At 27.7% G+C, this 17,453-nt stretch overlaps 2 protein-coding genes across 5 annotated transcripts; one reads left to right on the top strand and one right to left on the bottom strand.

The window, feature by feature from the left end:
• The first annotated feature begins 1,997 nt into the window (after positions 1-1,997).
• Positions 1,998-3,666, top strand: LOC100782766 (gibberellin 20-oxidase-like protein). Its single transcript, XM_003521839.5, has 2 exons — positions 1,998-2,504; positions 2,935-3,666. Exons 1-2 carry the CDS (start codon positions 2,149-2,151, stop codon positions 3,536-3,538), a joined length of 960 nt encoding a protein of 319 aa, XP_003521887.1. The 5' UTR covers positions 1,998-2,148; the 3' UTR covers positions 3,539-3,666.
• A 3,370-nt stretch (positions 3,667-7,036) lies between these two features.
• LOC100798122 (transcription factor EGL1) lies at positions 7,037-12,808 on the bottom strand. 4 transcript variants are annotated; one of them, XM_003520948.5, is made up of 8 exons: positions 12,482-12,807; positions 11,765-12,028; positions 11,455-11,551; positions 10,241-10,255; positions 9,678-9,734; positions 8,543-9,409; positions 7,789-8,232; positions 7,037-7,338 (listed from the first exon to the last, which is right to left on the bottom strand). In XM_003520948.5, the coding sequence occupies exons 1-8, from the start codon at positions 12,607-12,609 to the stop codon at positions 7,267-7,269; spliced, it is 1,944 nt and encodes a 647-aa protein (XP_003520996.1). In that variant the 5' UTR covers positions 12,610-12,807; the 3' UTR covers positions 7,037-7,266. The 4 variants fall into 4 exon arrangements, with proteins under 4 accessions (XP_003520996.1, XP_006576324.1, XP_006576323.1 ...); XM_006576261.4 differs by having other exon boundaries at positions 8,543-9,310; XM_006576260.4 differs by lacking the exon at positions 10,241-10,255 and having other exon boundaries at positions 12,482-12,808.
• Between the last annotated feature and the right edge of the window lie 4,645 nt (positions 12,809-17,453).

Below are 17,453 nucleotides of genomic sequence, written 5' to 3'. Positions count from 1 at the left end.
CGTTAGTGATAGAACAAATCAAAAGCACCTTTTTGGATATGAATGATGCGGTGAAATCAAAATAAATCCACTGCAATCTAATGCCAAGATTCTGTCTATCTTACACCTTGTTTGAATACCATAATAATTCAACGACCTATGTTTCTTCCTAAGTCAATCCTATCAAGTCCTATAAATCACTGTCTCATTCAGAATTTTTAACTTTTGATTGCTATTGCATTGCTGTGAGTCACAAAATTTTTATACTGTGAGTTGTTGCCAAGAGTTAAAATATTTTAAAGTTACAGTCACAATTATAATTACATATCAGTATTTAAAATTAACTGCTATTTAAAATCATGGTCTCATTGTTTGCTGGTTTTAGAAGTCATAGAATGTCTTTTTGCACCAATCTTGGGGTAACCAAAAGCTGGTTGTGATCATCTACATTTTGGAAGCACAAATTAATGTTGAAAGAAAAAAAAATCCATCTACAGACATTCAGACAAACTATAAGTATAATATGATTCTTCAAAAAAAATGTATGAGCACTTCATACTTTATTATGTCTCAATATATATGTAATTGTAAATATCGTGCATCATTTTGTTAGTGTCTATGCTTTCAATCGACTACTTTGGAAGCACAAGTATTAAAACAACAAAAAAGTCATCTCTGGACACATAAAACTATAGTATGATTCTTTAAAAAAAGTGAAAAAAACTTCAAAACTTATGCATCATTTTATTAGTGTCTATGCTTCCATGTATATAGAATATGGGCTTGGAATCAATGAATTAAACATTAATTAAAACCTCATGCAATGCATGAATATTTTGATACATTAATTCCCTCAGTACACACTTCACGGATGTTTTGGCACAAATATTTTTCATTTTGCACAATACCAAAATAATTGTTAATTAATAGTCCCTCAGGCCATGACATGTGCATGATGATCTTGTGAACACATTATTTTGTATTCATATATCTGAATTTGACAAATGGGGAGCCGCTAAAAGTGTCTATATGGTTTGTCCTTTGTTAATATGTTTTTCTTTTGCTCAAAGCATCTAGATGCATATTTTGACCAAGTATTAAGTCAAATCTTTTCACGGAAGAAAAAGAGTGTTCCATCCATGCATAACGGAATATACAAACTCATCGTGGTTCAGATGCTTGCTTACCAGCCTGTCTTTCTGACTCTGGAAGCATATTATAATTAGGAAGTGGGAACAAAAAAATATTGAAAAAGTATTTTCAACATCTTCATTTTATGTTAGTGTTTACTACCAATATTGGTTGACATAAATAATAATAGTTTGTATTTTTTGTCAAATGATTCAAGATTTAAATTTTGACCTAAAATACGAAATAAATCATATTAAAAAAATACTTATTTTTAGTGAGTATTTATAATTTGGATGTAGATTAATAATTGTTTTTTACAATGAATATTTCACACAAATATCTGATAAAAAAAAAAACTCTCTCATCACTTTCTCCCTCTTATTTATATCAGAATTATACCCATCTTGTGTTAACTAATGAAGTAACTCTTTCATAAGAGGGTGAGAAAAAGTGTATCCACTTTTAGCGACAGAATTGGTAGCTTTGTACATAGCCTTTTATTGATAGCCTTTTCAATAAGTCATGGTCATAGACACATGTTAGCCGATTACAATTCAGTTTAGGCCAATCATTAATTTCCCACAATCATTTTTTTTATAAGATTTAATTTCTATGTATTGTGGGTGTAAAAACTTTTACACAGTTGACTAATCAGAAATTATAATAAAATACAACTTTTAACGTGGTTATTAAAAAAAATTAATAAATTTAACATACGTCACAATTTGTAATTAAATAATAATATAAAAGCCTTGTACTATCACTCTGCATAAACTATTTACTATTTTCTATATCCTAATTCTTAATGACTCTACGCAAAGCACCAACAAGTTAGTTTTGCTTTAGCTTTATCCTCCATATCTTTGTTGGCACTTCTCCACTTGATTGATAAAAAATAATAGACTTGTCTTATCTATACTCTGTCTTATACCTGTCTTCTGATTTAAAGCTTCTTACCAAACTTTCTGTATATTAAATATCCCAAGACTTTGGTAGCAGCATACCATAACCATATCTCTTCTTCACATCTTAGACATAATGTCTATGTCTGAATATGTTGTTGAGCTTCCTATTTTGGACATTTCTCAGCCATTACAGCCATCTTCTCTAACCTCTCTCTCTAAAGCCTGCAAAGATTGGGGATTTTTCCACATAATCAATCATGGAATCTCCAAAGATCTTTGCAGCCAGATCCACTACTTATCCAAATACCTTTTCAGCCTCCCTTCTGAGGCTAAACTTAAACTTGGCCCTTTCTCCTCTATAAAGTCTTACACCCCTCACTTCATTGCTTCTCCATTCTTTGAGAGCCTCAGAATTAATGGACCAAACTTCTATGCTTCTGCTAAGAGTTCTGAAGACATCCTCTTTGACAAACAGACTTCCAAATTCAGGTAGTGTATAATAATCTATGGAGCACATACACCTCTCTTGTTCGAAGTGCCGCCGTGTTGGACACATTTCCAACACTTCTTATTAGGTATTTGATCCAAAAATTATTATTTTGTTGGCTTGAACACTTAAGCCGACACCTTTACACAATTAATAAACTTAAAAACCATAGAAGGTTGGTTTAAAAAGATTAATATACCATCAATTTAGATATTTTGTTATATGTTATTTATATTTCATTTAATTAGGATCTCTCTATTTGTGTGTGTATGCAGTGTCTCTGTGTCCTATATTTTAGACATTAACTATATCGAAGTGTTCGTATTTCAGAGTCCGTGCTTCGTAGATAATGATCACATTGCTATGTTATTCTATGATGCCTATTATATCCTTCTGCAAGAATAATCTTAGTTCTTTCTATGTTTTGAATAGTGAGACACTGCAAGAATATTGTAGTAAGATGGTTGATTTGTCAGAGAGGATTCTAAAGCTTGTATTGATGAGCTTAGAGGATGGATTTGAGAAGCTGTTCTATGATTCTGAATTCAACAAGTGCCATGGTTACTTGAGGATAAACAACTATTCTGCTCCAGAAAGTTTTGAGGACCAAGTTGAGGGGCTTGGAATGCACACTGACATGAGTTGTATCACTATCTTATATCAAGATGAAATAGGAGGGCTTCAAGTGAGATCACATGAAGGAAAGTGGATAGACATAAGCCCTTCTGAGGGTACCCTAGTGGTGAACATAGGGGACATGATGCAAGCTTGGAGCAATGATAAATTAAGGTCTTCTGAACATAGAGTTGTTTTGAAGCAGTCTGTGAGCAGGTTCTCCTTGGCTTTCTTTTGGTGCTTTGAGGATGAGAAGGTGGTGTTGGCACCTGATGAAGTTGTTGGAGATGGAAACAAGAGGCTGTACAATCCATTTGTGTGCTCAGAATACTTGAAATTCAGAGAGAACAATCAAAGAGGAAGGTTTGAAAAAGTGGGGTACACAGTTAAGGATTTTGCTGGGATTAAGTCTAATCTGTAAATGGTTACAAAAGTGAAAAACTGAAAATAAAATCATTACATAATAATTTATGGTTCCTGTGACCTAACAATATTTATGGTGCTCTTGAAACTGGTATATAAAATAAACAGACAGAAAGACTTTGCTGGTTTTCAAATAATGTGTTCTGTTCTTAATTCTTATTGTTCTTTTGTTTGTTGTGCATAGCATTTATTGAGCAAACAATAAGAATGGTTGGTACTTGGTAGGATTTTAAAATCGCCTCGATTTTATAGAAAACTGGTACTAATTAGAAATAAGGGACCCTATTTACCTGTCTATCTGGATTTTAATTTTAAGTTAGTTTCCACTAGCAAATAGTACGTCTACTAGTGTTAGTTTTTAGACGCATGAAATGAACAAAATACCCTTCCTTTGCATGCATAGATAATTTTTCTTGAGTTTCACCAATGTCCAATGAAGCTCCAAGAATATTAGAAGAATCACACTATAAAAACTAATTAGTATTTGGAGAGTTCAAAATTTTATAAATCTCATTTAAATTTCATATTTTCAATATGAGACTCAAGTCTCTACCTTATAATTGAATCTTATCAGATAATTATAACGTCTTATATTGGACAAATAAAGACAAATCAAAGTGTACGTGAATATAGAGTGATTGAGTTTGATTCATTTGATTTTTTTTAGATAGTATAATTCTATTTTTTTTAATACAAATTTAGTTTAATCCATGCTAATTCCATATTGAAAACACTTATGATTTAATATAAATTTTAATGTATTTAATTTTTCATTTTACAATAGCCTTAAATATGCAATGAAAATATTTCAAAGTCTCCCTATTAGATCTTAATGGATTTTAGTATACAATGAAGTCACATAATCCCTTTTTATCCTTCACTTTATCTATTTAGTTCAGATAAATTGTACTTTTGTTTCTTTATCTTGTTTTTAAAATAATTTTTATCTTTTCTTCAAAAAAAAATGACATTTATCTTTCAAAAAAATGCCTTATATCGTTTAAATTTGAATCAATTTGTTCCTTATGAAATTTTATTTTAATATTTTGAAACACGATTTGGAATCTTTTTTTTATTGATTCGAAATGTTGAAATTTATCTCATAAATTCACCTATATGAAAAGGATGGAACTCAAGATATGTTTGAACCAAAAAAGAAAATTAGTATGATAAAATTGCATGAAAGACAAATTTAATGAGCAACAAAAAAATTGAAAATTCAATATAAGATTTTTTAATTGTTCATTAGACCTTTTTTTCACCATATTTATGATCATTTTTTGTTCAAACATTAATGAATTTCATAGTTTTCATGTAATTATATTTAATGGGTCAAGTTTTATATATTAAATTAATAAAAATGATTCAAATTCATATCTCAAAAACAATAAAAAAAATGATCACGGTTTTAAAAAGATCAAATTGAATCAAATTTAAAAAATAAATTAATAAATTAATTTTTTTAATGAAGGATAAATGACGAAAATAATCACTATTTTTAGATGTATTTTTTTATATTTATCTTTTTTGTTTTTTTATCAATATGGGTTGTTACCTTCTTTTGAATTTTAATATTATGTCGAAATTTCTACATAGACTCTTAATGTGGAATGAGTGTGTATATATACAAAATTAAATTAAACACATATTTTAATAATCTTAACATCAGAATGAATTTTTATATAAAATATTTAAATTTATGAGAGTATAAGACTCATAAAATTAAAATAAATAAATAATTTAACAAGTCATGCTTTATAGATCTTTTAAGACTAAGTTAAATGATAAGAAGAGACCTAATTTAAATGACCAAGTCAAACAAAATATCTGTTTTTAATAAACAGTAAACTAATTTCTTTTAACAAAATCTTAAATAAAAATATTAACTTTTGATATGCTTAGATAACTTGTCCTTTTCCTGATAATTTTTTTTTTCTCGTGATGGGATGCTTACAAGACTAGGATTACATTAATTTTGATTTGTATGGGCATTACCTGCTAGCTAGTCATATCACATGCTTCACCTCCCTGATTAATCATACATTTGATATAATTATCTCAGTCTCTTCCCTTGAGCATCACACAATATTATGATGGAACCTACAGTGTTTAATTTATTTGCTTCTTTTCAACAATTGTTCTTTTTAAAATTTTCTCCATTAGTTTGTGTCTTCACGGGAAGTGTCATCACAATGATTAATTCATTATTTTGGCAGTTGGTCACATTACGCTATTCTAAATAAATAATTTCAGATTTTTTTTAGGGAAAAAATACTTGTTTATTTATGATATAGTCAACTGTGCAAATAAAACAAATACATCATTGATAATCAATAATTTTATCATAAACAGAAATCTTAGTTGTGAATTTATGATTAAGCAATCCACTTCAATTCCCAAAAGGTTGGCCCTCGTTGAGATATGCCTTCGCTACCTACATTTTTTGTGGTTGAAAAATTAGAAAAATATATATATGGTTATAAAAGGATCCAGAAAGTATGCATAGGATGAGACCAAAGAGTAGACCAAAGTATAAGTATATAATCAATGGTTTAGATACAAACATTTTTAAAAAAAAAACTATAGCATTAAAAGTAGAGGTGGCACGCAAATTAAATTGGTTGAGCAAGGCTTTTATCTTCATTGATTAGGAAGTTTCAAAAAAAATATATAAACATAATTTGCACGTTAAATAATACTTAAAGATTGCATCCCAGGAATAGAGCAATATCTTATAAATAAACAAATTGGTGCCACTATAAAGAATTATTAAGTAATAATTCACAATGAGAAAGCAAACCCGCACCAAATGGATCAAATAAACGATAATTTTGTTTATCTTCTTTAAATTAATGTGCATCTCTCTACTAAGATGTTTGTATAGTATTTTTTTTATTAATATTATAAACAAATATTTATACGGTAGACAGACACATTCCTCGGGCAAACTAGGAAAGTGTTCCAAATTGGAAATCTAAACTTTCTTTTTTTTTTCCTAAAAACATCACAAGGATGTAATTAAAATCTATAGAAAGATTTTCAATCACCATCTTGATCACATGGAAACCTTACATTGACACTTCACTTTCTTAAATGCAACGTGTTAAGAGTAGTTTTTTTTATTTATTAATCTCAAATAAGTTGTTCAGAGAGAGCATTTACATGTTATTGTTTTCCCTCAAATAAGCTGTTGAGAGAGAGAATCTCAAATATAAGGAAAAAAAATATTCACGCTAATTAAAAATGTTAATTAATCATATTTAATTGTATCAATTTAAATTAAAAAATATTTTTGAGATAATAACATTAAATAAAATAAAAATAATTAAAAAAATTATATTTGAGATGGAAAAATTATCTTCCATCATTTTAATATGGAACATTTCCGTTGTAGTTCTCATTCTTTGAACTCTACCACATTTGACCTCATCAATTAGGTGTGATTTGCATCTATTTTCAAAATTCTGGTAGAAACAGGGTTCAATACCGCTGGCAGTAACAACAAACAGAATCATGCAAATGCATGCTAACATATTGATTGAAGTGATTTACAATAGCACGAAATTAAATTACAGAATGGAGCTCTGGTAACTCTAACAAGTCAATACTTAAGCACAATAGCCAAAATCTAGGTTCATACAATAAGACATACATATTTTGTTAAAGTTGTTTAATCATAAGTATTTACTATTACTACTACTATCCTGTGAAATCCATATAGCCATGTCAAATATTTCCAGATACTTTCCACAGCGCTTCTTTGATCATCCTCATTGGTGCTGTTGCTGCTCCTCGAAACTGAGAAAAAGAAAAAAGTTCTTTTAGAGTTCAAACTTTTCTAATGATTAAAAGAAATCGATTAGTATTATAAAAAGTGACTTCCAAGTAAGACTCTCTATAATTACTCCAAATAGCTCACTGCTATGGGCTAGAATATTTTAAAATTAAATAGTACATACATCGATAATGGAAAGAATTTTATTGATTTTTATTATAATTACTTCAAAAATCATCCCTAACATAATTCTTGATTGATTGAGAGTATAAATTTTTTTTATACTGTAGATGCCTAAGAAATAATCTAATATTTGAATAATGTTCTAGCCCAAAGTTAACTTTCTCTTCTCATCAGCTAGGCTTATGTAACAAATGATTTCAATGCCCCCAACAAAACTGGTTTGTCTATGATATATAGAAGGTCATAAATCATAAACATCATTACAATGATGAAAAATTAGAATGACAAACCTTAGATTTAAGTGTCAATGTGAGAACACCATCACTTGTTGAAGATTCAACTGTCTGAGCATCTAAATGTAGGTTGTTAATGGTATCCATGATATCATACAGTATGTATTTCCTGTAAGGACATTTCATCTCAATCAGAACCTCCTGATCCTTCACATTGACTTTCACATCCAAAGCTTTTGCTTCTTCAGAAGTAATTCTTTCTAGCTCTGTGTCTATCTCATCAATACCACAAGCCTTCCTCTTGTTCATCCAAGGCTTCATTCCCATGCAAATCTTTCTGGTGCCATAGTTATCTGACATCTGCTCTAGAACATCAGGGCATTTACTCCTCTTTCTTGCTTCAGGACCTGTAACTTCCATGTATGATTCTAGCTCTTCCACTCTTGTCTCAAGCTTTTTCAAGTACTTAATTGTGTCCCCAAGAATTGAAATCTTCTCCACCTGCATGGCAACATTTATAAAGTGTCAGTTTCTTTAAACTTAAAGTATGTAATTTTAAAGTAAACGTCTTTTAAAAAAACACTTATTTAATAAACAAATAGGATTTACTTTTTAAAATAATCAGAAAATCATTTTTTTAAGCAGAAGTAATTTAAATAAATACATCAGAAAAACATAAAACTGCTTATTTTATTAAAATAAATATTTTTTTTGAAAAAATAAGTTTAAACCAACTCACCAAAGTGAACTCATTGAAATAATATTCACTATCTAATGATAACATCAGTTTTAGCACATGACAAGTAAATACCTCACTTATAGAAGATGGAACCATTGATTTGACAACTTGAAAGTTTTTAATTTCTCTTTTCTTATCAGAGAATGCTTTCCCTATTAAACCATGATCATCATTTTCCAATTTACTAGTCCACTCCATTCTGTCATTCCCTTTTTGTGACTTGAGAGAAGAGTAACTTCTGTGCATAAAGGGGACCTTAAACAAAGTCTTCTTTAACATGCTTTGGTGCAATTTTGGCCTCTTCCTTTCAGAAACTCTCCCTTTCTTCCATTTTGCAAAACTAGATTTGCAATTTGAGTTACCAGCATAAGGGTTTGGCTTAAAAGTTGATGAGTTCCCCAAAATAGCACAAAGTGTTCTTATGTAGCACAAGTCCTCATCAGCTCCCACATCCAAGGAGCTTCTCTTTGGTTTATGGCAATCTTGAAGTTCCATAAGTTGAGTTTGGCCTACATTCTTGGAATCCTTGCCTTGATTCTCAGAAGCTTCAGACATACAATCACAAGAACTAAGGGAATCAGGAGCACCAATGACCAAGGCATCATCATTCACAAAATGCACTTGAGATGGCACACCATTGATACCTTCAATCATGGATCCATCCATAGGGAAATGGTGCTCACAACCATTAGAACCTTCATTGTTATCATCTTGTAATTCATTGATGGGTTCATGATCAAATTTGATTTTTTCTTCAAGAGAACATGGGTTCTCTAAAGCCATTGTATCTAACACCCTTTGGTCACCCTTGGTGCATGTTGGATATTTGTCATCATGTGGCTTATCAAGGATAGAGGAAGATTTATCAGAGCATGTAGGCTTTGAGATTTCTAAGAAGCAAGCCTTGACATGTTGAATGAGACTAGGATCCTCAGCAACCTATGAATAACAATGAGTATTGATGTTTACTAATATTACAGTTTTTTTTAATGGTCAATCTTAGTTTATTAGTTTTGTTAAGAATATCACTGGGAGGAAACTTCATTCCATGACTTCTTTCCCTCCTTTCTCAATTCATGTTTTTTCAATCATTAAGTCAACCTTATATCTCCTAATATCACAAAGTAAGTGTTGCGTAGCTTCATATAGATTGAACATTGAAATGATAATGAAACTATAGCTTTTGGAAGAAGAACATAAATTTTACCAGTTCAGTTGTGCCTATCTCAATAACGCCTTTCTGATAGGGAAAACACACCACGGTCTGGAAAACAGGTTTGACACACAATATCAATGTTAATATCTATGTTGGAGTCACATGAGATTCTAACAAAGTAGCATTATAATTAATTTGGTGTTGACATTACATAGTCCTTGCATTCAAGAACTTAGTTTTGAGAATTTATTTTTACAAATAACTAATTTGAAATAAATAATATATTCATAAGCGTCTTTCACATTATTATTCAATCATAAGCAATTATATATAATAAGTTGATTGAGTTTTATAATAATTATGTTGCAAGACATATTAAAGATGATTTTAAATTAATTGATTATGTAAAAAATTTACACCGATAGTGATGGTCTATGTGTAACTCATTAGTTTATTATTTTAGCGTATTTTCATTTTAGAAAATAGTAATGTAAGGTTTCATTTTACAATTAAAACCATGGTTTGCATATTATATCTAGGGATCAATAAAGTATAGCCTTAACATACAAAAGGGTTGTACAACAAATTTTTAATCTCTACGGAGAATGCCATACCTGAATTGTCGCACTCTGGGTACAGCAATTGACGTCCATGTCCAGATGAAAAAGTTGTTAAAGTCAAAGATATATAAAAAAAAAAAAAAAAAATAGTTTTCCGTAAGTAGCTCTTAACAAAATCATGCAACTACATCATGTTATATATATGATGCATGGGTAATCGATATGGGCTGATTATTATTATCATACCAAGCATAGATAAAATATATTTTTTTTAAAAAAAAATAGCAAGGATGTAGTAATATAAATTAAATAAAACAAAAGAGTGAGATTTCACGAAAGTCATAAATGCCCGGTATGGTAATTAAGAGTGAGATTAAATCCACGTCGGAAAGTCATAAATGTGATTTTACAAAAGAAAGAAAAGAAAACATTTTTTATTGCAACAAATTAAAATTAATTTTGTTTTTAATGTACGTTTGGTTAATGGCCCATTTGATTAAGTTTTTTTTCATCAAAGAATAAATTCTTCTTAAAAAATAATAACTTTTTTTGGTTTGTTATGTGCTTGTCATCGCAGTTTTTAAAAATAAATAGAAGTTAAAAAGAATTATAAATCTAATTTAATAAGAATCTATTTAAAGTAATTTCTCATAAAATCAATTAATTATTTCTTAAAAAAAGTGGTTTTTCCAATTGTAAATAAACATGAATTAACTTATGCTGTTTTTAGAATCTCTAAAAACAACCACTAATTAAATTATTTTATACCAAAATCACTTCTTTTTTAATCTTAAGTAAAATGGTCCTAAATGTGAAAAAAAAAATCTGACTTTTAAATGGAGTTAGAAATTTAATAGTAAGTTTTATTAAATTTATTTCGAGTTAAAATAAACAAATAAAAATCATTTTACTTTAAATTCAATTTCAATTAAATTAATTTATAATATTAAATTTGCATGTTTATCCAAAAATAGTATGTTTTGAGTGAACTAATTAATTGATGAAAATCTGTCACCCCTAATTTTTAAGCCAAATACTCTCTGCTCTTATGTATTTAATAAAGTGACACTTTTTTATATGATATAGAGGAGGTGAGTATTTTTAAAAAAACCTAGAGGAGCATGAGTGTCATCTAGAAAGACCTAAGGGAATATAAGTGAAATTTTGCCTAAAATAATTATACAGATACACCAAAAATACAGCTGTTGTGAGGTCCATTTTCAGATACAGGTGGGACACATTACTAATGTTTATGGGCAAAATCTAACCTTTGCTAGCAAAGAACGAGAGAAAACTTTACTATCCGCATGTTGAGCATTGCATAACCAGACTGTGTCACCAATTTCTAGTGCTCTTCCAGGCAAACTACATAGAAAAATCTTCCATGGTGAAACAAACAAAACAAAATCTAAAAAGAAAAAAAAAAGCCACAAAAAGTATTAACTTTTTTTTTTTTAAAAAAAAAACTAACAACACTAACAATTATCATTTGCCTATAAAAAAAACTTTAACAAAGAACTCCCTTAAAAGAAATTAACCAGATGAGACTTGAGAGTGTGGTATATAACTATATGGTACCTTTGGTTGTGATTGAAAACAAAGGACATGCAAACCAAGTAATACCACTCCAAATCTGAGAGGTCCTCTGGAGCTAATGCAACAGAAGGCCTTTTAGTTTGTGGATGATCAGCTTCACCTGCAAGAAGAAACTTGTACAGTTCCTTCAGTTGCTCACTCCTCTGCAGGCCTATTTTATCAGCCTTTATTTCCAATTCCGTGGCTTGCACTGTCTTTCTTGTTTTAATGTCTCCATTGTAGTAGCCTTCCCTCCATTCCAATACCCTGTCACACATAAACATAACATATGGTATCTTAAGTAGCAATGCCCTATGTTTTGGAGAGTATAGTATCTTTTAGAGACAATTTTGTTCGAGTCAGATAGATAAATTCTACTTGAATCAGGTAGGATTATTACAGATGATAAAACTCCTTTCTTCAAGGACTTAATGTAGTTATATATACTCGACTCGTGTTTGAGACTACTAATTAAGCTGGAACAATGTGACATACATGTGCTTGACACTTGTTCCTCATCCACATATTGACATAAAACCTTCATACCATTCACATCTTTCTCTTGCTTAGCTCCATTTTAATTTTTCAATTATCCAAACTTGGCAGTCAAGAGTTAACCAAGAAGAAGTGAAGCTTAGAGAAAAGAGATATGTTGGTAGCAATTTCTTGGAAAACAAAACAAAACACCAAGATTTGTTAGTGTGTGTCTTTAATTTGTACCTTTCTTCAGTGGTTGAAGGTGACCAGAAAATACCATAGCTCCATTGAATGCTTCTCACTGCAACAGCTAGCTGTGTGCATAGGTTCTTTTGCATCTTCTCATGCTTTGGACTCCCGTTGTTAGCCATTTCTAGTAGCTTTGAAATGTCATATATCAAAAGTGCATAGGACTGTCACTCAGATAACTTTCATTTGGTCACAAAAGAAAAGAAGACACGTTTTGTTTGTTGTTTGATTTCAAACGTCCACACACAGTGAATGGCTCTTCACACAACAAAATCTAATTTACTTTGGTTAGATTCGGAGAGAGATGGGGTGTTCATCAGTTATCACCCATCCTCCCCATATATCAAAAAAATAAATTATATTTTTAAATTTAGATTCCATTGGTTTTAAAGTATATTTAAAGTGGTCAAAGTTACTTTCATTAATTGTCCTATATTAATAATAATAAAAATAATGTTAATGGATAACATTTTACATAACAAATTTTATGTTAATAAAATTTCATTAGAATATTTATATTATTATTTAATCAGAAATCATTATGATTATAATTATTATAAAAATTATATCTAAAATAATTTCTAATTAGTTGACAATTTAAAAGTTATTACATTGATAATGCATGAAAATCAAATCCTTATTTATATTAGGTTCTAAATATGTTTTTCCTCTTTAAAAGATGAGAGTTTTAATTTTGATTCTTATAAAAAATAATTATTGGATTCCATTCCCAAAATATAAGAAATCATTGTTTTTGTCCCTTATTATCATTTGTGTCACTTGTTAATTGCATGTGTTTACTAGAAGATCAGTCAAATGATCATCTCAAGCGGTATTAACCACCAGCGATCTGCATGTTAGCATGTAACACTTCTACAATTTGTTCTAGATTCTTAAAATTAATGTTATTTATCTATCGTAAAATGAAATTTTGGACAAAAATAGTGATTTCAGATTTTAGAAGGATGAAAATGACAGAATTTTTTTTACAGGAAACAAGTATAGGGAGTTAATATATATATATATATATATATATATATATATATATATATATATATATATAAAAGCTTTTACAATATTATTTGTTTTACACGTAATTTTCAATTTTATGACTTAGTTTTCCTTATAAAGATCACTAAAAATAATTCTATTTAAGGTGAGTAGGATTACTATAAGTGCTAAATTCTCCCTTTAAAAAGTTATAAAATATATTTAGTAAAACTAGCTTATAAACTAGTTAAAAGTTAAAAGATATGAAAGGACATATTTAATTATTTGAAGTAAAAAAGGGTTTCAATAATTAATGGGGATAAAAAAAACTTAAGTTGTGTGATTCAGAAATATATTTCATTTCCTAGCTTTCAATTTCAACAGTTATAGATATGGTTACACAAAGTATATATAGGTTGTTGCATGAGTTTGGTTTGGTCCCCTCATGCCTTTTTATTGTTATTTTTTTCTGAATTTACTGATATTTCTTGACCTGCTATCTTTGTTGAGTAGCTCGTAAGGTATTAGCCCTAGCTGAGATTTTCTGCACTATTCTTATGCACTAGCTTGCCTTCTTTGCTTAAAAAAAAATAAAAAAAATCGCTAGCTTGGTCATTGATTTCTTACTAGACAAATAAATTATCAAAGTAGGTGCATTATCTTTCAACATAACATTTTTCATAGAATAATTTTAAATTGTCTTATGATGCCTTCGTATAAATATTTATATTTATTACATATTTTATATTTTGAAATATTAAATATATTTATTTTTCATTTAATATACTTTACGAGATATTAAGAAGATATACTATTACTTCTTTCTTATACTAAGTTTTAATTTAATCTTAATAAACATTTTCTTAACTTTTTATCGTGTGTTTCTGTACCAAAATAATATTATATTATTTTCTTAGAATATCTCTTTCTTTTGTAAAAAATGAATATCATTCTATACTTTATAAAAATAGTCAAGATCATTTTTTAATAAGTAAAAAAGATTGATAAATTTGAATTACCTTTTAAGTTATATATAAATTAACGAGAGAAATGGTGTAAAAATAATATTCATATTTCATTTTTGTTTTTTACAGCTATCATCCTTCAAAAATAATCATATATATTCAAAATTAAATACCATCAAATACTATATGTGATTACTCTCCTTAGAAGTTCATATCTTGATTCACCGTCTCATCAAAAACAATTTTCTTCATATAGACCCAATCTCATCAAACCCTAATAACATTCATATATATTTCGTTTATCCATTTTCTGACTCAAATAACTGGAGATTTATCTCCTCAAAAAAAAAAAAAAAACTGGAGAATTAAGATAGAACGCACGACTTGGGGACAAGTACACAGAGCAACATCAGCATGTAATATTCGTCATCATTGCCTTCAATTTACTTTCATCCCTTTCAATAAAGTAAAGAAATGAGAAGATATAAGGTACAAAATTACCATACTACTATATTTGTGCAATAGTTAAAATAAGGAGTCTAACAGGATAACAATGTGTATTATTTTTTATGTAAATTTTATTTTCAATCTCTCAATTAGTTTAATATCATCAATTTTTCTGAAAAAATAAGTGATTAAATACATATAATTTATAAAAAAAATTACATATAATTATTCTTGTCAAACTCTTTGATAATAGCATGATAAGTCATTAAATTATCAATATCATTATTATATCATCAATTAATGTTGTTATTCAACAACAAAAATTAAAAATGATAACAAAAACAAAATTCAAAAACTTCAACAGGTAAAATTTTAGATTAGAGATTCAAAGTATAAATATGAAAATGTTTAGATACCAACAACATAATAAATCCAAAAATTAGTGACCGGGAGACTTTAAACTACATTTTTTATCTTTAACTTCAAATTAGGTTGACAATAAAATGAATGAATTTTTATTTTGATATTTGTAATTTTTTTAGAATTAAATCTTTGGTTTTCATCTCTCTAAAATATGAAATCATTATTTATTGTCCTTAATATGCGACACTTTATTGATTAATTATGTGTTTATAATTAATAGAAAGTTAAATGATGATGATGGTAAGTGACACCATTAGTGTTTGCAAAACCATGTCTTATCATACAAAAGTTTATCTTAAAAGATCGATTATAAGTTTTACTGAAATAATTAAAAACAATTTAACAAGTTTTATCAAAAGAACTTGTTGAAAAAAAAATTATAAAAAAAGTTCTTAAAAAAACACATTATCAACCAATTAAAAAGGATTGATATTTATTGATATAATTTTTAAGATAATTATTATAAAAATTAAAAAAATTATTATATATAATAATTTATAATTAAATGATAATATAAAATTATTTTATACTGAGCGTATAATTTTTTTTAAAATCAAATCCGTGTATAACTATTTACATACTGTTGAAAATATAAAAATTGTAAATTTTTTTTAAAAAAACATTTGATTAAAAAATGAACTGTAGTTAATTTACACACTACTACTATGGGAGGTATAAGATGGAAAAAAAGAGTTTATTGAATATTTTAAAACAATAATAAATTAATGATACTAAGGAAATGTAGCTGTTGGATTGAAGTAAAGCTGCAAGGCTGCAACAAGAAAAACAATGAAGACTGCAATAGACTATTCGCTGTGGGAATCATCACTGACAGGAATTCTTATTAGTTTCAATTCGGTTCGGAATTCTGGTTCAGTTGGGTCTACTAACAAAAAATGCTCAAGTGGAAGATTTTTGTTTTATATTTATGTAAGATTAATCTTCATAAAAAAAACCCAATCAATTATTTTTAATAATATTTTTTCCTTTTCGATCATATTTGTTTCATGTGTAAGACTCAACACTATCAAACCAATAAAAAAATGAAAACTAACTAAACCAAGAATTACAAATATAAAAAATCGCATGTTTTTTATGATTTATTTTGATTTTGGTATCTTGTAAAAAAATGAACCAAATCCAACGAACCAGATGTTATAATTATATTATATTATATAATAAATTTTTAGCATTATGTAACTAGTGTTGTTTAAATTTTATAATGATTATTGTATATGATTTATAATGTACTTTTTTTTATAATAAGTTTTTTTATATGTGATCTTTGTTGTGATAATTAATAATAAATATTAAATAATATACGGCATTTCCTTTACTTTATAATTAAGATGGATATGTTAAAAAAATAAAAATAATTAAAATGCATATTTTATTTTTATATATTTAAAAATATATCAATATTGTTAAAAAAATAATGTTAAACAGTATAAATTATTATTATTATATTGCAAAAAGAGTTAGTAATATTAATTTGAGTTTAACAATTTAACATTATTCTCTAATCATAAATTATCGTTTAAATTATTTTAAAATAATTATTTTAAAAATTAATAAATTTATCATGTATAATAAATTATAATTAAATAAAAAATTTTACAATATCACTACATAACTGTTTTTCTCTATCAATTTTTAATAATAATAAATAAAAGTAAAACAAATAATTTTTAACTTAAATATATGTTAAATAACAAATAATGCTATGCTGTGTTTTCAACGAAATTATAAACTGAGGTTCTTTCTTTGATTCAGGTTAATGGAAAAGCAAAGAGATGTTTAATTTATTGTGAGATTATTATTTTTATAAATACGACAACAACTTGAAATTTAGTATGGCAAGAATTATACAAGAATATTTATAACAATGTGGAGTTTTTATTTGGAAATTTTACATTATCAAATGTTTAACAATTTAATAGTGACATAAACTATAAAAACTGAATTTAACGGATCTACTGAATATTGGCTTGATTTGATTTAAATTTTATTTTAAATTAAAATTAAACTAAATGAAACTATATTTATTTTTTTATGTTTGGTTCAGAATTTTTTTTAATGAAAATTGAACTTTTTAAAAATTATGTTTTACAATTTATTTCTTTTTATTTTTGCATTTACAA

This window comes from Glycine max, chromosome 3, assembly GCF_000004515.6.
Source record: "Glycine max cultivar Williams 82 chromosome 3, Glycine_max_v4.0, whole genome shotgun sequence".
NCBI lineage: Eukaryota > Viridiplantae > Streptophyta > Magnoliopsida > Fabales > Fabaceae > Glycine > Glycine max.
The sequence above is the reverse complement of the archived record's forward strand: the minus strand, read 5'-3'. Positions and strand labels throughout refer to the sequence as shown.

What these genes read in the sequence shown, in the direction of transcription:
- LOC100782766 (XM_003521839.5), top strand. Translation starts at nt 2,149, where the DNA reads ATGTCTATGTCTGAATATGTTGTTGAGCTTCCTATTTTGGACATTTCT. An exon ending in AAACAGACTTCCAAATTCAG is followed by an intron (nt 2,505 to 2,934) that starts GTAGTGTATAAT and finishes TGTTTTGAATAG; the next exon opens with TGAGACACTGCAAGAATATT.
- LOC100798122 (XM_003520948.5), bottom strand. Translation starts at nt 12,609, where the DNA reads ATGGCTAACAACGGGAGTCCAAAGCATGAGAAGATGCAAAAGAACCTA. An exon ending in CCTTCAACCACTGAAGAAAG is followed by an intron (nt 12,029 to 12,481) that starts GTACAAATTAAA and finishes TATGTGTGACAG; the next exon opens with GGTATTGGAATGGAGGGAAG. An exon ending in AGATAGGCACAACTGAACTG is followed by an intron (nt 9,410 to 9,677) that starts GTAAAATTTATG and finishes TGTTATTCATAG; the next exon opens with GTTGCTGAGGATCCTAGTCT.